The 20722-nt window shown below is 50.5% G+C and overlaps 1 protein-coding gene across 5 annotated transcripts in view; it reads right to left on the reverse strand.

Moving 5' to 3' along the window:
- The window catches only part of caskin2b (CASK interacting protein 2b), a 48252-nt gene that overhangs the window by 13631 nt on the left and 13899 nt on the right, over nt 1-20722 (reverse strand). For all 5 annotated transcript variants that reach the window (XM_087840174.1, XM_087840173.1, XM_087840171.1 and 2 more), the window contains exons 3-10: nt 11984-12035; nt 7381-7478; nt 7133-7278; nt 5901-5996; nt 4573-4703; nt 1884-1992; nt 1541-1649; nt 120-214 (exon numbers count right to left, since the gene is read on the reverse strand). In XM_087840174.1, the coding sequence (XP_087696300.1) occupies nt 120-214; nt 1541-1649; nt 1884-1992; nt 4573-4703; nt 5901-5996; nt 7133-7278; nt 7381-7478; nt 11984-12035 (836 nt within the window). The remainder of the gene's footprint in view (nt 1-119; nt 215-1540; nt 1650-1883; nt 1993-4572; nt 4704-5900; nt 5997-7132; nt 7279-7380; nt 7479-11983; nt 12036-20722) is intronic.

Below are 20722 nucleotides of genomic sequence, written 5' to 3' on the forward strand. Positions count from 1 at the left end.
TAAAAGTGGCCCTGACACTCATCACGTCTCACACACAGATAAATGTGTTTAATGAGCTGTAATTTTCCGTGGCGCCGTCTGCATCCCCTCAGCCTGCAGGTCAAAGCCGGGCGCCTCACCGTGATCAGGTCTCCGGCCCGGATGTTGAGGGCGGTGGGGTCGTGGAGGTTCCAGTAATCCTTCAGAGCTCTGACCTGCAAAACGCCCGTCGCGTCTGAAGAGGAAACAAACAGGAAGTAGGTGAGAACAAAAACAACAGGTTCATTTTTAGTCTTTAAAGTGACGACTTGTGTTATTTCACAGCTAATAAACATCCAAACATGTATAAGCAGAACTTTAAGGCACTAATTATTAAAACTAAAAATCTTATTTACAAAAAGAAACGAATGCAAAATGAGCTTATTTTAGCCAAGTTAGCTAATGTCAGCGCTAAAACGACTGTAGCTGTGCTGCTAGCTTCAGTCGAGGTGTTTGCTATCAAACATTAAGCATCTTTTTATCCCAAACAGCTTCACACACAAACGCTGATTCTCCTGATTACAAACGTGGAAATGACTCATTAGCTTATAGAACATGTCAGGATATAACAGTGTAAATATCCACATTATTTATCACTCGCTGTTTCACAGGAAGTCTGAGTGAAGAAGTCGCATCTTTAGTTTTTGGTGAAATTCAGTTTCAGTTCGGATTTAATCATTTTACTTTTGTTTGGCAGTGAAACGCTCAGAGTTTTTTGATGTAGCGTGTTTGCACTGTGAGACACTACAAGAACACGGACGCTTCTGCAGCCCGACTGTGGCGACAAACACCGTAAACTGAGAAGGAACCAACACATCTCACGTGATGTTCGCCGGCGCCGTACCTTCTTCGGTTAAAACGAGTCTCAGTTTGAGTTCAGTGAAATAAACGGAGTGTAAAAAAAAGCGTCCCCGTTAGGAAGTCTAATAACAGCAGGCCTGAAATTTTAATGCGGAGGAAACTTCCACGTTGTGACTTTCAGCACTTCCACAAAGACGAGAGAGGAGGACAGCGCACGGAGAATAACAAGCAAACGTTTTCTAAAGAAGCTGAAACACATTCGACTCTGCACCACACACGAGCGCTGCTGACGCAGGCGCCAACAGCTCACATCAATAATTCATCTGCGGCGCGTGCCGGCCGAGCGCAGCAGCAAACGAGACGGGGAAGTCTCCGTCCGAGTTTCAATCACGGCTTCAACACGACCGCTCGTTATTCCCTCAGTCTGTTCCCACAGGAGCTTCAAACGCTGCAGGATTACGGAGCGCGCTCACGCGCCGCATGTACGGCGCCGCTAACTTTGATGCTGCATCTGCTCTTTGAAGCCATGAGAACGACAGATAAGAGTTTAACGTTATGTAACTGCAGATTTATACGCAGCCGCTGTGGTCATGTGGTCGTACGTCTGATCAGAGCAGAGCAACACTTTGTGTCACAGATCTCGTATTTAAGAAGCGCGTGGAGCTGACAGAGCAGACGTGGTGGGGGAGCGAGGAGGAAGCTGAGCTGGGTTTGATTGGACCTCGTAGCAGCTGTTTGATGTCCCTGCTGGCGTGCGAGGTGGTGAACTGGTTGACGATGTCCAGCGCCGTCTGGTTGTAGGTGTTTCGGATGTTCACGTCCACTCCGGCCTGCACCGACAACAACACAACACGAAGATGTTTCAGTTTCGCTGCAGGACCAAACCGCTCGTCTGCTCACAGCATCTCATCCATTAATCATCCATCAAATCTGAATCTCATTAGACATCAACCGAATGTTTTAAACAGATACTGCAGATCTCGCACACACACACACACACACACACACACACAAACACACACACACACGCACAAACACACACATGATGCAGGAAATAAACTCACGTCCAGCAGCAGTCGGACCACTTCCGTTTTCCCGTACAGCGACGCTTCATGCAGAGCTGTTCCAGACTTGGTGGTCTTGTTGATGTCCATGCCGGCCTTCAGCAGCAGCCTGAAAGCAGACCAACGACTCACAGCCGGGGCTCATTTTACATCCCTGTTCAGGCCGAACGCCTCCCTACACACGTCTGCACATCTCACACAGTTACTGTAGCTGCACACTGAGCTGAGTCCTGATAATGAGCTTTGTTACCAACAGCAGGTGGGATGGACGCACTTCTCTTCACTGTTGTTGCCTTTAACTGTGCAGTTACAGTGATGATGATGATGATGATTAGGGCAATATGGTCAAAAATATTTGTCACGATATACATATGAAAATGTGCAATAACGATATAACTGACGCGAGACAAAACTCCACAACTTTATTAGTGCAAAAACCTCATCAATGTGTTTTCACTTAAACAAGCAGCTGTTTTTTATTCCTCGCTGACAGTTTAACCAAAAGGCATTTCCAGTGGAAACTGGCCGACATATCCTCAGCATAACCATGTATAATATCCACAACACTTAAGAAGAGGTTATACACACTAGAGCTGGGCGATATATCGAGTTTTTAAAAAATATCGATATATTTTTATACGAGATATAAGATGTGACAATATCCTTTATATCGATATAGTCTATGTTACGTTATAATTATACTTGTGGAGCCGCAAGTTTGTCTCTCTTTCGTCCACTTTTGTCTTTACGCAACATTACTCGGCCTCGCCCCTCCTTCACTGAACACAACTCCCCCTCCTCCCCCATCGCTTCACCTGCAGGCAGCGACAAGATGGACACGGCAAATCTCCGTTAACGAGTTACTGCGCATCGCCCCGTGCGTGGGGCTGGACGCCGTCAACGTGTTAGCGAGCTAACCACGCTAACGAGCTAACCACGCTAACGCCATGCAGCCCAGAGGCGCTGCACGGCCTAAAATCCTTTCATTTTCTCAAAAGTTGACAGCGCGCCTTATGTATGAATTCTGGTTGTGCTTGATGGCCGCGAACCGATTTTATGTGGAACACAGCGCTCAGTAATCTGTCAAAAATGTTTTAGTACGACTTTGCTAAGCTACGGTGCTGCACCGCTTGATGGATTGTCAGAGCATTACGGCTACCGAGGAGCCTCGCGGAGTGATACGCACTGTGCTTCAACGTAATATTACCCTACTGTGTATAAGGACCATAAATGGCACCTGTTAAGAGACGTGGTTACGAGAGGATTTCAAACTGCAGGCTGTCAGTCACACAGTAGAAGTTGGGAACAGAGCAGCTGTGAAATCTGTCTTTGTTATTATGCTCATCGTCTGTTAGTTTACGTTTTGACTGCACAGTTGTGAGCTTTTTGTTATGCACAAAAACAACATTGTTTTCTTTTATTTATGGAGCATTATTATTTAATAAATGCTCATAATTTATTTTTGAGTAAATTTTATGTACATCTATGCTGTGTGTTAATAAAAGTGCCCGTGTGACATCTGGGACACAGCTTTGACTAAGAACTCTCTTTTTGTTCTTACTTTATGGCTTTAAAAAAAATATCGAGATATGAATTTTGGATCATATCGCCCAGCCCTAATACACACACAATACGGTAACATTATGTTGAAGCACAGTACGTATCACTCCGCGAGGCTCCGCCTACGATAGCCGTAACGCTCCGACAATCCATCAAGCGGTGCGGCTTCGTAGCTTAGCAACGTCGTACTGAAACATCTGACAGATTTTCGAGCGCCGTGCACATAAAATCGTTTCGAGGTCAGTAAACACAACCAGAGTTCATACATAAGGCGCACGGGATTATAAGGAGCTCTGTCGACTTTCAGAAAAATCAAAGGATTGATTTTAAGTGCCGTATTTTCCAAACAACACGGTAATAACGACGGCCCGCTAGCATGCGCTACCAAAAATAGTGCTTTGTTGTGTATCTGACGAAAGCTAAACCAGTTCCACACCAGTGAAGCTGCAGCATTTTTACAAACCAGTTCTGGTTCATCGTTTCATTCAACAATCCGCTTTTTCCGACGTGTGCGTATGAAAACAAAGGCAGTGCGCATGCGTGTTTTACCCATATTCTATCGCAATATTTTCTTATCGTTGCCCAACATTGTATCGGTGTTACTGTGAACGGTATGATATAGCCAGCACTAATGATGATGGTGTCAGTGATATTATCAGCTTCACTGAAACAAACAGGAAAGAAGAGAAACAGCTCGGCCTCATTTTCTCTCACTTATTATTCAGCAGGTGAAAATAAACGTCTAAAATACTGTTAGATTCAGCTGCACACACACACACACACGCACACACACACACACACACACACAGAGGAATACTTGTAAGCGGGATGAAAAGCTGAGAAACTGGGTCACAGACGTTGTAGTGGATTTCATATCTCTGCAGGGAATGTGAGGCATGAAGAAGACTCCCAGAAATAAAAACACACACACACACACACACACACACACACAGCTCCACCATCCCCGTGCGAGTGCGCCGGCTCAGCGGTTACACCACAGACCACAGGAGCTCTGCCCTCTGATTGCAGCATCTCTGCAGCTCACACTCACTTTCACACACACGCACACACACACTGACACACACACACACACACACACACGCAGAGTTATGAAGCGCTCTCGTCTCACCGTATGACGTCCTTGTGCCCGTTGCGAGCGGCGAGGTGCAGCGGCGTGGTGAAGGCCGAGTCCATCGGCTCCTTCCTCTCGCCCTCCAGCAGCGCCACCACCATGTTGCTGCTCAGCAACAGCTGGGCCACCTGAGGGGGACGAGGAGGGAGGAGTCAAAGAGAAGAAGCTCCCACGGTGCATCACGATTCCTGTTTCCACAGCAGAGCCAAAACTCGGGAAGCTTCAGCTCCACAGATCACAAACAAACATCCCATAATTATAAGATCACCAGCTCTGTGGACGCTCTTTCCTCAGAGTTTCAGTGATTTCTATTCAACAGATGATCCAGGACACGGATTTCATTTCATTTCATTTCCCCGAATTTGAAGAATGGGTCGGGTGTGTCCTTCGTGGTCCACCATATCCCAGAATTCATAGCGCAGCCCAGCCAAACTCCAGTTTCCAACAATGGCGGCAGCTACTAAGTTTTAATGTTACTCTTATTAATCTTTCTGGGCCACAAAATAAACTTTTAACATATTTTCAGGTAAGAAAGTAGCTGTGTAAACATCAAATATCTGCTCGTTGTGTGTGTGTGTGTCTCTCAAAGCGCTTCGACGTTTTGAGAGACGTCTGTTACCCACTAGCTCGATCGCTGACCGGGAGGTCGAGGGTCACTGGAGCCGGGGCGATAACAGCGGACTCCCGGCTTCATCGTTTTCAGACATCGTTCTCACTACTCAGGTTAAACATGATATATAAGTCACTCAGATAACTTAAACATGTTATAGTTTGGCTTTTTTCAGTGTTTGATTTGTTCATGAGTAAATCGGTTTGGCTGAGATTAAAGTTATTAGATTAAATAAAACTTTATTAATCCATCAGGTGGTTTTCACACAGCTGAATAAACGTCAAACAGAAAACTGATTGAACAGAAGTGTGAGACGGTCGAGAGTTTCCTCCAGTGTCCTGTTATATTTTAGACAGCAAGGAGCAGACGGACGAGTTTATTAAACTCCACCGAGACAGCGGTGACGCAGATCTGAAGCTCGACCGTCACATTTCACAGCCGCTCACTTCCGGCCTTTTCGGTCTTTGAAGGACGCGGCCCACGTAGACCGTGAAGGCCGGGTCCTCCGAAGGATGCAGCCTACATTTTTAGGACACGGCTTTTGTCTTCGGTCCTTTTTATTCTTTTGCTTTTTTGTTACCGATTAATTTGAATCAATCACATTTTTATTTTTTTGACCGTTTTTCACTTCAGAGACGTTCAGTCCAAAGAGCTTTCACAGTATCTGTAGAGTGACAGAGGAGACTGCAGAATGAAAGTCATCAAACACGCTCACCTTCACTCGTCCAAACTCACAGGCCAGATCCAGAGGAGTCTTCTTGGCTTTGTTCACCAGACACGGGTTAGACTGATGCTGCAGCAACATCTCAGACTGCAACACACACACACACACAGACACACGCACGCACGCACACACATGCACACGCAGTTACAGTCTTATTCAGCTTTGCTGCGTCACAGTTGAATATAATCCTTCTTTATCTGCTCCTCGGTTCAGTCACATGATCTCCGCCCACGAGCGCCGGCGTCAAACACAAACCTCACACTGACATTTGTGTGTTTGCTCACGCTGAGCCTCTGATAATCAGGCACTGTGTATGAAGCTGAGAGTGTGCACGTCACTGCTGGGTGTAAACTCCTGTGTGGTGCTGTGTAGAGGCTAGGCTAAGCTAAGCTAAGCTAAGCTAAGCTTCTGTAAACGCCGACACAGAGGCGCTGCGGCGTCTAGCAGCGCTCCACTCCTCTGCTACTATCAGCCAGCGATGCTGAGACCTCCGCGTGAGCCGCCATCGTTACCACAGCTACCCTACAAACACGCGGCGCTCATTGTCCAACAGGAAGTAAACCTGAGGACAGGAAGTCACGGATCAATAATCCAGCATTGCTAGAGGGCGCAATGTGACTGACTCCACATCAAACATTCAGTCTTAGTCGTTCACATCCACGCCACGAGGATAACGTCTCAGAGGATCTGCTAACAGCTCTGTTCTGACCCGGAAACAAGAACGTCCAGATTAGCACGCCACCGCCGGGGTCGCAGATGTAAACTCACCTACATTCATGCTAATCCTGGCCTCAAAACTCCGAGCGGTGTGTGTGACAGCGGGACGACTCCGAGCCGACCCCGGGATTAACCCGCAAAACCTGCTGCATTCATCAGCCAAACACCCCTCCCCCTCCTCCTCCTCCTCCTCCCCCTCCTCACATCTGGGCTGCTGCACCACCAAAACTCCACATCTACCCCTCCCTCCTCCATCAGCACCACCTGAATCCCCACCAATCCAGGCTCCTCCCACCTGTTTATTTATTTATTACCCAGAGTTTAACAGAGAGACCTCACGCTGCTGCTGTGAACACCTGAAGAAGAAACAGCTGTGTGTGTGTGTGTCTGTGTGTGTTCATGTTTTGCCATCATATAAACACATCTATTCCAGGCTGAGTGATGTCACAGGTCATGTGACTCGCGGTGACACGTGTCACCTTCAGCCTGAGGACGCTCGCACTCACCACTTCGTAGTGTCCGTACTGAGCAGCCAGGTGCAGCGGGATGTGTCCGTCGAGCGAGGCGCCGTTGACCGAGGCTCCGGAGCGCAGCAGCATCAGGACCGACTCGGCTTTTCCCTGCCAGGCGGCGTAATGCAGCGGGCGCATTCCTGCACGACACCAACAACACAAAAACCGTCGGCGTGAGCCGAGTCGCCGTAAAACACGTGGAGGCGGAGCCGATCACAAGGCGGTGTAACCGAGTGTCTCACCGTTACTATCCTTGATGTCCACGGTGGCCTGAGCCTCGAGCAGCGCCGCCAGCAGCTCGCTCGTCCCCGTGAGAGCGGCGTGGTGCAGCGCTGAGAACCTGGCAGGGGTCGAAGGTCACACAGAGAGACAAAGAGCATGAAAGTCAAACAACCCTCGCCTCCTAGTTCTGTTTGATTTTTCCAACATTAACTATGATGGAAATATTCCCTCCTCACCGAGCAAAGGAAGTCGACACAGTGACACTCCCAGTGTCTCGCCCTTTGGGGTAACCACGCACACACGCACACACTCTTTATTACACACTTTATTCATGGACTTCCTGTGCTGTGTCATGTTTGTGTGTGTGCGACACAAAGGCGTCACTTTCACAGCTCGACAGAGCGCCGTATGTTTCAGACTGAAAGCAGCTTCAGATCCTGTTTGCAGCGCGAGGCTCAGCTGGATCCCATCAGCCTCACACACACACACACACACACACACACACACACACACACAGAGACACACACACACACAGACACACACACACACACACACACACACACACACACACACACAGAGACACACACACACACACACACACACACACAGACACACACACACACACACACACACACACACACACACACACACACACACACACACACACACACAGACCACATCAGTGTGCCGCTGGCTTCATTCACACAGAGTCAAAGCGCCTTTGAGAGCAGCTCTTCTTCAATAACAGCGCTGCTCTTCTTCCTCACAACAACGAGGTTCTGTGGTGATTTGAAATCGTGCATCCAGACTCCGTGGTCGGGGTGTGTCTGAGAGCCAAACAAAAGGCTGAACAAACGCTCCGCGGTGCCTGGACTCGCCGCCGCACGCATGGAGAGAAGGGCGGAGGCCGACTATTGTGAGTCAGACAGACCTGTGGGTGCAGGCAACACCTGGGAGCACGTCCAGATGTGCCGGGCTCACGTCCGACATGGTAAGATAAGATAAAAACTTTATTAATCCCTCAGGTGGGTTCCTCTGGGAAATTTGGTATTGTGTGTGCAGATGTGCAGCTTGAACGAGGTAGGTGTGTCACCAAGGTGGGCGTGTCACAGAGGTGGGCGTGTCCGTATGTTAGCGTTCATACAGGAACTGCTCCATGTTCGCTTCATGAATGAAATCTGTTGCAGACACAAACGCCTGGAATAAACGGAGCTCCGCCTTTCTGGAACGTCACGGCTCCGATCGGCTTCTTTCATTCCAACTGCAACCAAACGAACACACGCAACACGCTCGACCTGCGGGCGACTGCAGCGGCGACCCGGTGGGACCCGGCGAGCCCCCCGACCATCGCAGACAGACAGGGCTGATCATTCTGCACATCCACGAGGTTCTGTCTGAATATTAATAGTTAAAATGGATTTCTGTGAATTTCTCCGTAACGACGTGGACTGGCTGCAGGCGTCTTTCTGCTGTTTTAACTCTAAAGATGAACGATGAGTAACTGAAATCTGTTTACAACAAGCGCCTGTAAAAAGCTGAACGTGAACACGAGGAAACTCTGCGACTGCTTCCTGACTTTGTGATGAAGTCACGAGCGGCGCACGTCGAAGCATCCTCCCCCACACGTGCGGCGCTCAGCGGCGGCCGACGCTCGGGGCCACGCGTCCTGTGTAAAGACAGCAGCGGGAACATTACAGGCGCTCTGCAGCGAGCCGAGAAAGACCCGAAGAAGAGAGGACGCTTTGAGTGCAGCGCTGCTCTCCTTTCTATCTGTTGCGTAATGCGAGCGATGGCATTCATGTGGGTGGGAGACGGCGCCGAGGGCAACTCCAACAGTAATGGATGGATCGCTGAGAGAGAGCAGGAGGAGGAGTCAGGAGCGAGGGTCGAGCGTGTCGGTGTGCCGCGGACATCACTCGCCTGAACGGGCTGAAGGCTGCTGACGAGGCTGCAGACACTTTGTTATTAGCAGAGGATTAAAGGGCGAGCAGGGCGAGGAGGAGGAGGTGACCATGGAGCTGGGCGCCGCTTTGGGAAACGAATGTTTCACACGCTGAAATGGCTCCTCCTCACTTTACGTGGATACGTGGGCTTCACGTATCCAGACTTTTAATTTGATTCAAACCAAATCTTTATTAAATCACGAAAAACGTTTTTTTTAACCAAGTCGCCTTTTTATAGAAGCTCAAACGTAAGCGGACAAACTAACACGGCGTCAGACTCCAGCATCACATCTGTGCGAGGCTTAAACTCATCAGAACAACATCTCAAACACAGATATATGAGAGATAAGAGCTCTGAGGTGTTTCAGGAACACCAACCTGAAAGTTCAGATCAGTAAAGTTCAATATTTAATGTTTTCAGCAGATTTGATGCTTTTGTTTTCTATTGTTCCCATAAAAATCTGAACAAAGTAAACACAGTTTGTTATTGTGCTCCCACACACACACACACACACACAGCGCGAGGCCCTCCCTGTGTCACAGCGAGGGCCTCCCTGACCTCCTCTCATCACCTCCTCTCACCGAGGGCCACAGGAGCAGAGACGCTGACCTCCTCCCTCTCTGCTGGTGTCATCCTACAGACTGGAATGCACTGCAGTGGTATTAAATACACACACACACACACACACACACACACACACACACACACACACACACACACACAGACACACACACACACACACACACACACACACACACACACACACACGCACACACACACACTTGGACAGGGAGGGAAAGCTACAGCTGACATTCCTGCTGATAGTGTCACATTCCTGCAGAGGCCCGGCCAATCACAGAGCTCTAAATCTTCCTCCGACTGCCGTCTGTCTGCAGCAGACGACCAGCAGCAAACACCTGATTTCCTTTGGACCTCTCGCGCACCATGAAACAGTTTTGGTTGGTGATTGGCTGCTTGATGTCAGGGGCGGGACGACCACCATCTGTGGTGTTACTGAAATCTGTAGATTTGTGTTCATGACCTCGAGCATCAGCGCCTCGTCTCCTTCTCCTCTTTCTCTCGACAAACTGAAGAGCGACAAAGTCAAAGGAATCGTTCACAGGAGAAACGTCCCAACGACAAAGAACGCTGAATGAAGCAGTGCGCGCTCAGACGGCAGCGTGCGGACGCAGGAGTCTGAGGAATCAAAGAGATCTTCTTCCAGTCGTCACCGACCAAACTGACACTCTCACGGAGCTTCAACGCGAGCGGCCATCGCAGCGGCCATCGCAGCGGTCAGCGCTGCAATGGCCGCTGGCAGCTCGGGCCGCCTCCCGAACAAAAGGCCCGATCTGCCGTCATCGCGGGGCGCCATTCCAGCGCCGCTCTCCATGGAAACACATCCAAACATGGAGCCAACGGGCTGCCGGAGACCTCAGAGCGGACGCAAATACTAATTTGTCTCACAGGGACGCAGAGAGGCCTCCTACTGTGTGTCTGTGTGTGTTTCTCTCTCACACACACACAGCAAAGACAAACGATGTGAGTGATGAATGGCCGACCTGGCCCTCTTCACGGGGCACTTTCTCTCCTCACCTGGAGAAGGCGGGTGCTCAGTGCTGAAAGCCAATCAGAGCTCAGAGGAGGAAACCACCAGCTTTCTGGAGAAGGCGGCAATTGCTCTGTTTCATTCACTCCTCTGCTCCAAACACACACACACACACACACACAGACAGACACGTACACACACACGTGCACGCACACACACACAGACACGCACGCACACACACACAGACACATAGACACGCACGCACACACAAACGTGCACGCACACACACACGTGCACACACAGACACACACGTGCACACACACACACACGCACACACAGACACACACACACGCACACACAGACACACACACTATTTTCCAGCGTCCGTCCTTAAGGAGCCCACTTGTCTCCTCTCTTTTTAACCTTTGACCTCTGCTGTCAGCGCTGTATTAAGTCATCCAGGCTCTTTGTAAACACTCCTATCTTAATGGTCACCGCTCTCCCCCCTGACCTTTGACCCCGCTTCCACCATCCTCCTCCTCCGGCCCTCCGTGGAGCCTACAAAAGGAGCCGGACACTTGAAGGTGGCGCGGTGGTCTCCAGACGCTCTGTGAGCTTTTGTGTCGCCTTAAAGCTGAAAAGAGTCAAACGTGTGTTTCATGACGCTCAGCTGACACTTCCTGATTCATGGGTCACACGGCAGACGTCAGAAATCTGCACCTGCACACCGCAGTCTAACTGCATTTCTACAATAAATTAGTCGAACAGCATAAATGAATGTTTGTTTGTTTTTCCTGCTCTATTACTGTCTGACCTCCAGGGCGCACAGAGAGGATATAAAGACATGCTGGTCAGACTGAGGAGGGAGGAAACAACCTCGGGACTCGACGAGGACAGATTAAAGTCTCCTCGTCTCCTTCCAGGCTGCTAGTGTTTAAGCAGCCGATGAACATCTCAAACCCAGACGCTAAAGAACCAAAACAAAGAAGCTTTAAACAAAGTTTCCACTCAGCAGATTCAGAGTGGAAACTTTTTATAGGAGCTCGGGGAGCAGAGAGTAAAAAAAGCTCCCTCGCTGGGCGGAGCGAGCCCAGAAAACGTCTTTTTATAGTGTTGACTTCATCACTCACCCATCTGAGTCCTGGTAGTTCACATTCAGCCTCTTAGTGGAGCCCAGCAGCTCTGAAACACAAGAACACACAGAAGGTGAGCGCCTGGTCGCGGTCATGTGATCGTCCAGCGAGCATCAGGTGAAGCTGGACGGGAGGACGTCAAACGTACACGAAGCTCATTGACGTAAAGACTGAAACAGAGAGTAACGCTGAGCTAAAGGATCATGGGTAATGTAGGATTTAAACTGACAGCAACAGCGTGTCTGTTTATGACAAACAGACCAGCTGCAGGAGAACCACTGCTTCAAGCTAACCTTGTTCTGATTGGCTGCCCTTTGCAGACAGAAGGTTAAAACACACAGATGGGCGGAGCTTCTGTCTGTGATGCTACAAATCTGAAGTTTTTCACATTCATGAACCAAACGGCCGCACACACTCCTCCACCGCTGTCTTTACAGGTTTGAACGCAGTATAATGGCAGATGCATTGTGGGTAATATTGATGTTTGTGGCTGTGTGACAGGTTAATTTGAACTTTGACCTTCCTGTGTGTCTTACTGCTGTCCTGCTGACAGCCTTCAGGCTCCAAACTAACCACAGTCCTGTACGAGCTCACGCGATCCATCGCTAGAACTTCTCAGCGGTGGTCGGAGGCGTCTGGACCGCAGGTGGAAGCTCATGAGTCGGTGATAACGTCCACGCCTGCTGCGGGATGACGAGATGTCAGAGAGGAAATCCAATCGAAGCCGACGGGAGGAGAAGCTTCCTGCAGCAGACGGGGACACCGATCGTAAATCGTCCTCCCGAGCACGCTTCATCAGCCTCTGGCCCGGCGCTGACCTCCTCAGCAGGTTTGCTGCTCAGACACTGAGACGAAGCTCGCCGCCTCTTTGATCTGCTGCCAGAAAAGTCTCCTCGCCGCCGGGGGCGACACCATAGACTCGTTCCCGTCCTCGCTCGCAGCCTCGTTTTCACTGCCATCCTTCTTGAAGCGAGGGGGTTCCCCAACGGTCCGAGCTCTGTTTGGTATGATGGCGTGTAATCAGCGCATCATCGTAACGCCACGGTCAGCAACAGGAAGTCAGAGCGTCTCTCACCTGCTGAGTTATCAGAGCTCTGCGCAGGTTCAGCTCATGGAAACCAGTTTAACATCTTCTGACTTCTTACGTCGAAACCTGTAAACACAGCGATCACAGGAGCTGCAGAGTTTACTGTCAGGGGTCAAAGGTCAGCCTGCAGGGACTTCACAGACACCACCTCCACCGTGAGTCTGCTGCCACCGCCCTTAAACCCCCCTCGCCCCCTCACCAACAACAACAGCAGCGTTTGCAGTAATGAGGATCTCGGGGCAACGTGGCGGCTCGCCCTGCGGGACCGCCGCGCCGCTTTGATGATGACCTGGATTTCAGAATGAACAGGAATAAATCAGCATGAGCGGAGATGCAGGAACGGGCTGAACGCAGGGAGGAAGTCGCCGCTGCGTTTCACCACGTGAAGCGTGACCACTCGACTTCACCCTCTCAGAGAAAGACTGGACGCCACGGCGGGACGAAACGCCATAATTTTATAATCACATCAATAATGTGGTCGCTTCATGTTTACATAAACGTTCTGAGTTTGTTTGACAGCAGCAGGAGTGGTGAGGATCAGTTGTGTGAAATGTTTCTGAAGATCATATCATCCTGATGACGCTGCTGGAGGTCTGTGAACCAGCCTGCTGCTCCCGAGCTCTGCGTGCACCAACAGTCGGCTTCTAACGCGCGGGAGATGACTGGAAATGATTCAACGATCAAGACGATTAAAAGTAAAAAGTACATTTAGGCGGTTTAAAGTGAAAGCATTGAGTCACAGCCACAGCTGTGGCCACCAGCGTGCAACTCTCAACCTGGACCCACCTCGCCAGGTTGGAGGCAACCTAACAACCTGGAAACAGTTGGGTCTGACTGACTCACTGCAGTCTCAGTCAGTCTCTGCCCACAAGCAAGGCGTCTCTCCAACAGAGACTGAGCGGCTGTGCTCGGGTTATATTCCTGTTTAACCCTTTAAAGCCGGTTTCGCGTAACTATTTTTAAATCCCGGTAGCTCTGCAACCACGTGAGCTAGCACAATAATTTTTTTTGCATATGAAACCGGAGGAGTTGTACTTACATCTTATGCCATCAGCTTGTCCTCGGTCACAGTTTCCTTCCACATATAACTTTGCAAAAACTGCATAAAAAGCACTTGCAGCAACAAAAACATAATATTCCAGAAACACGCTTTGCCGATCCGATCAGCTGTTTGTAACACTTCCTACATCCATCAGTGTGAACTATCACATGTCCGCCATGACCTGCCCGAAACTGGAAGTGACGTCATTTTCGCGGAAATGTAGTTTTTTACCATCAGGGCCTCATGAGCCTATACTGGTGTTTTTAAAAGTTATGTTTGACTTTCTGACTTTCTGTGTGGTTTCTGGGATGCTTAGGACTCATATTGCACTGCTGGAAATAGTTTATTTTGATGCATATGCTGCTTTTTTGCAAATTTGCATTATAATATTTATTTTCGTTTTTCCTGCAGTGTATAAAAATTGGTGTATTTCAAAAATAAAACTATGAAGACACTCAAAATAAATTTCCTGTGGTGGGAAACTATTTTGTGCAACTTTTTTGTATTTACAGTTTTGAGGGATAAGCCTCTTAAATTTCTCTAACTAGAAATATATGTTAAAAAAACAAAAACGATTTTCAATTTTCTTGTAGTTTATTGCACTTTTTTGCAATTTATGTAATAACTATGCACTTAATGCAGACATATTATTAAAATCTGGGCTGTAATGGTTGTATTGATGTATAGCAACTTGAAATGCTCCCAAAAATGGCTCCACAGCATGTAAACATATAATATAAGCTCTGGCGGACTTGGTTCTATGGTCGGTCTTAAAGGGTTAAAGCCTTTGTGTCTTTCTGCAGTAAAACTGCAGCAACTACGTCACTGAGTCTGTTTCACGTCTATCAGCAAACTTCACATAGTTGCCAACTTAACTCCAATCGACTGCAGACTGACAGCAGTCCGACTTCCTGCTGTTTCACTGACGTGTTGATGCAGCAACGTAACTCTAAAGACGGCAGCTGCAGGTGAGCGACTGCAGACCTGCTTCCCCGGTCCTCTGATTGGCTTCAGTCACCAGGGAAGCTTCCTGCCAGCATCTCTCCAAACGATCTGTGTGCAGGAAGTTTAACTAGAAGCTCCGGTGGGACAGACAGCAGTGTGTGTTTAATCTCTGGGCTTGAAATAGGAGTGACATTGGTCTTTATTACTGGAACGATTATTTGAATGATTGAAAGTTAAAATTAATGACAAATTAGAACATCGGTCACAGACAAAGAAAACCATTTAAACTCCTCTGTAAACACACACACACACACACACTCTCTGACAACGTGATCAGACGTTAACGAAGGTTTGACATCCACACCGACCCCCGGCAGCTTCTTCATCATCTGCTGCACATTTGTCCAGAGTTATTTTTAACTATGTTTGTGGCGCAGGGCGTGGCCGGGTCCAGGCTGCAGGCTTCTGCTTTTTATAATTTCAGCTGAAACGTCGGCGTCCTGCGGATCAGCCGCCACAAGAATGCACGGAGAGGAGGAGGAGGAGGTTTCTGCAGGAGTCTGCAGATTTCAGCGGTCTGCTTTGGGCTGAAGTGGATCCTGAAAGTAGATCTGCTGTAAAAGAAAAAAGTTGAAGCTAAAATTAGCCGCCCGCTGCGTGTCTATGATTAGACGTCTGCAGGCTGCGGCTCACATCTTTTTGTTTCCCAGCTGCGTGTAAAACAAAGCCCCAAAAGACGGGGCGCCGCGGAGCCGCGTGGAGGCCGGCGGCGGCGGCGTGCGGGCCCTCCTCCAAACACACCACAACAGACTCAGAGGCACAAAGTGAAACTCCTGCAGATTACAGCGTGCAGTTCAAACACCAGCGCCTTCATGTGGTTCAGCAGGTCACATGACTGCAGATACCAGCCAGCGAGGCCAACAGCACGCGCTCGGCCTATCAGCTGATCGCAGTCGGACAGCTGCAGCGGGTCCACCTGCTTTAAGGAGCGACCTCGGCTTCTCGTCAGAGATGATTCTGCGTGACTTCGTCAGTGTGGGTCGTACGGCCTCACGTCCACTCTGTGACTCCGAGGAGCTCCAACCATCATCCTCCACCTGGTCTGAGGCGTTTCCTCCAAACATCACGCTGCGAGATCTCTGATTAGTCAACTGTGACGCAGCTGGAGACGCTCACTGTAATAAGTGAGGCATTATCATGCTTCAGTCAGACAGGGTGAACTTTGACCTCTCTGTGTTCGGGTCCCTTTCGTTTCATGGGAGACAGCGTGGCCCTCACTTCCTGTAAGTCTCGTTTTGTGACGTGTGTGAGTGCGAGTCCTTCACAGAGCTGGAAACACGGGCACCAACCAGCACCTCTTCCTCCCTCCTCCTCCTCCTCCTGGCCTCCTGGCACGGGAACACAGGAAGCTCTGCGAGTGTTTGTCCAAAGCAGCAGCGGGACGAGTCTGCCTCTTATCTGCTGACTGAATGAGGACAACGCCATGAAGATGAAGACGTCCTTACGTCTTATCGGAGGTCTGAAGCGATGAGGACACGGGGGAGGCTCCTCCCTTACGGTGGGACTGGGAGCCCAGCAGGACTGACTAACTGGTTTTATCTGCTGTAGCTTTAGACAAACACGAGCATGTGTTAGATATTAAACGTAAGAACAACAGTCTAGTTTGTGTCTGCTGGATCGGCTCCAATAAAGCTTCGTGAAGTCCAGAAAAGGAAGCATGACGGATGTTTAAGGAGTTTATTCTGCTGTGCGTCTGAATTACAGACTGACTGTTTTCATAAAGAACGCATTTACTGCGAGCTTCAGTTTCTCCTGCTGTGGTTCAAACAGTTAATCAGTAAAGCAAAGTGTCTCTGAACCCTGGACAGACGTGAGCAGCTTGTTTCACACACAGCTGCTCCAGAAACACCAAGCTGGAGATGCAAAAATATCATCTTTGATTTAGTGCAGCTCATGAAGCTCAGACAGGAAGTAATCAGCCCTTCTGTCCTTTCAGAGTAAAACACAGTCTTTAAAGAAGCTAAAAGCAGTGAAGGAACCTGATGGAGGAAATCCAGACGCGTCCATGTTTATCAGATGTTTCTGTTGTTTCAGCAGGTTGTCCTCACACAGCAATAAAGTTTAAACGTATTTGAACAACACACCTGTGACACTGACGTGGATTTTCATTATCCTGTGTCTGTGTGTGTGTGTGTGTGTGTGTGTGTGTGTGTGTGTGTGTGTGTGTGTGCGCTGCAGAGGCATCGGGCTGTAACCTGACCGTGACTCTGTGTGGGAGGAAGAGGAGGGGGTGGTGTTGTGCTGACGGAGGCTCAGCTCTCAGGGACAAAGCCGTGGCCCTTCCTCACTTCCTGTCCCAACACTATTGTTCCACAGGGCGGGGGCGAGCAGCGGACCCCGCCCTGAAGGAAACAACAAAATCACTGAGCGAGGAAACTTCCTCAGACTGACTCTCTTCATTTACACACACGCACACACACACACACGCACACACACACACACACACACACACACACACACACACACACACAGCTCGGTCTAAGTCACTTTGAAAGTTGTGACTCTTGTTATAGTTTGATGCTGTAAAGGTCACATGATTGCTGGGTTTTCTCTGAATCTATTGTTGTACGATCTACCGTACAATATAACGTGATTTGGCGCTATATAAATAAAACTGAATTGAATTGAATTAAAGCTCCGAGGCTCCACCCCACATCTCTCTGAGACTCCGCCCTCTTCAGGGCCAGTGACACAAAAGTCTGATGTTTACGTGAGCATGTGTTTAACCTGCAGCGTGACAGCAGTTTAGGACGTCTGCTGATGTGAGGAAACAACAAGAACACAAAGTGAACAAAAACAGTTTTTTACCCTGACAGGAAACCACAGCGGAGACGCCGTGGCGGGAGACGCCGTGACGGGACCTAACTCACAAAGTCACACAGCAAAGACAAACTAACCAATCAACACAGCAGAGTGAAGGTGAATGGAGTCTGGAGGAGAGTGACATCACTTCCTGTCAGCAGGTGAAGCAGTGAAACACGTCGTCCACGTAACTGTGATACTCCCCGTCGAAGGAGCTTCAGCTCCTCGCAGCACCAACTTTATGAGTTCCACTAAAGTCCTCCTCACTTCCGTCTCAGCTCGAGGTATTTGCATCTGCGGGCTGGAGCCGCTCTATCGCCGCCTGATAACAGCGACGTCACGCTGGCCGCACAGCTGATAAGACGGCCTTGTTCCTCACTCGCCTTCCTGCCTCAGCCTGAACCGCCGACGCTCTGCGGGCTCAGTGGGGATGTAAACACACAGGTCTGCCGCAGAGGCTCCAAACACACAACAAAACCGTCACGCACGCTCTTCAGGCGAGCCTGAGCAGACAAACAAAGGGCGCACGAGCCCACAGTCCATCGTACCTGTGAGCTTTGGTTCCAGTGAGGAACACAGCCACGTCCTTTATTGTGAAAGGAAAAGGAAACTCAAATGTCAACCTGAACTTGCATCTGAGGAGAGCAGCCGATACGAGCGGCTTCAGGAAACCTCCCACGATGAAGAAGATGAAGTCGGGCTGGTTTTAGACTCGAGCTCAGGATAACCCGGCCGATGGGAGCTCGACGTCTCTGACATATGTGCAGGTCTGATCAGAGACAGCAGATCAGCACAAAGCACAGCCTGCTCCTGCAGCTGGACGCCTCACACTTCACGGTGACGTCACCAGCAGTTCACACTTTTACTGCTCTGTGCCCCTGTGGAGGTCACAGGACGGGTTTCTGCTGCTCCAGCTGTTATTTGTCAGTCCTGGTTGCTGATGCTTGACTTTTGTCACTTTGTGTCACTTCCTGTCTGACGGCAGGTGAAACCCGACACGACCTACCACCTTAAACATCAAATTTACACGCGAAGATGTTTTCTAATAATTCGATTACTCTTCATCAACCAAAGAGGTGAAAAAGGGCAGACTCGGATCCTCCACAGCAGAAGCAGAGAGGAACCTCAGAGTAGCGCCAGCATCCACACAGAGAAGGCCTCCGTCAGCTGATGTATGCATCCTCTGCATGCACAAACAGGCCCGTCACGAACGCTGACTGATGGAGGAGAAGCAGGGAAGGACTTTGTTCTGAGGCCGGGCTGACAGAAACGAGCGCCTGCAAACTCAGAGACACAGAAACAGAAGCTGGGATCTGTTTGTCCATCTGTCAGAGACATTTTACAACCAATCAGCTTAAAAACTGAAGCAGGAAAAAGGAGAGCGCCCCTGAACGCGCCCCTGAACCTGAACGCGCCCCTGAACCCGTCCCTGAACGCGCCTCTGAACACGCCCCTGAACGCGCCCCTGAACGCGCACCTGAACGCGCCCCTAAACGCGCCCCTGAACCTGAACGCGTCCCTTAACGCGCCCCTGAACGCGCCCCTGAACGCGCCCCTGAACGCGCCCCTAAACGCGCCCCTGAACCTGAACGCGTCCCTTAACGCGCCCCTGAACCTGAAGTCGCCCCTGAACGCGTCCCTAAACGCGCCCCTGAACCTGAACGCGTCCCTGAACGCGCCCCTGAACGCGCCCCTGAACGCGCCCCTGAACCTGAACGCGTCCCTTAACGCGCCCCTGAACGCGCCCCTGAACGCGCCCCTGAACGCGCCCCTGAACCTGAACGCGTCCCTGAACGCGCCCCTGAACCTGAACGCGTCCCTTAACACGCCCCTGAACGCGCCCCTGAACGCGCCCCTGAACCTGAACGCGTCCCTTAACACGCCCCTGAACGCGCCCCTGAACGCGCACCTGAACGCGCCCCTAAACGCGCCCCTGAACCTGAACGCGTCCCTTAACGCGCCCCTGAACGCGCCCCTGAACGCGCCCCTGAACGCGCCCCTAAACGCGCCCCTGAACCTGAACGCGTCCCTTAACGCGCCCCTGAACCTGAAGTCGCCCCTGAACGCGTCCCTAAACGCGCCCCTAAACGCGCCCCTGAACCTGAACGCGTCCCTGAACGCGCCCCTGAACGCGCCCCTGAACGCGCCCCTGAACGCGCCCCTGAACCTGAACGCGTCCCTTAACGCGCCCCTGAACGCGCCCCTGAACGCGCCCCTGAACCTGAAGTCGCCCCTGAACGCGCCCCTGAACCTGAACGCGTCCCTGAACGCGCCCCTGAACGCGCCCCTGAACCTGAACGCGTCCCTTAACGCGCCCCTGAACGCGCCCCTGAACCTGAAGTCGCCCCTGAACGCGTCCCTGAACGCGCCCCTGAACCTGAACGCGTCCCTGAACGCGCCCCTGAACGCGCCCCTGAACCCGTCCCTGAACCTGAACGCGCCCCTGAACCCGTCCCTGAACCTGAACGCGCCCCTGAACGCGTCCCTGAACGCGCCCCTGAACGTGCCCCTGAACAAACACACCTGTGAGACGGTCACAGTTCGGTCTGAAGGTCGGAGAGGCGACTGAAGCAAAGCCTGAGGCTTGACTTCGGCGCTCTGCTGGGTCATTATGACACGCAAAAGGTTTTAGCGTTTATCGTCTGAACCGAGCGTTTGTGTTCACGTGAAGAAATCTGAAAACACAAACGTGAGCAGGTCAGGCCGCTCTGTGGGCGGGGCTCGGGTCAGCTGATAGCCAACCACGATGAAGGGTCACAATAATGAGCCTGATTAACAACCACGTGGCACTCAGCTCTGA

The sequence above is a fragment of the Neolamprologus brichardi genome, chromosome 4 (assembly GCF_056152115.1).
Source record: "Neolamprologus brichardi isolate AB-2024 chromosome 4, ASM5615211v1, whole genome shotgun sequence".
NCBI lineage: Eukaryota > Metazoa > Chordata > Actinopteri > Cichliformes > Cichlidae > Neolamprologus > Neolamprologus brichardi.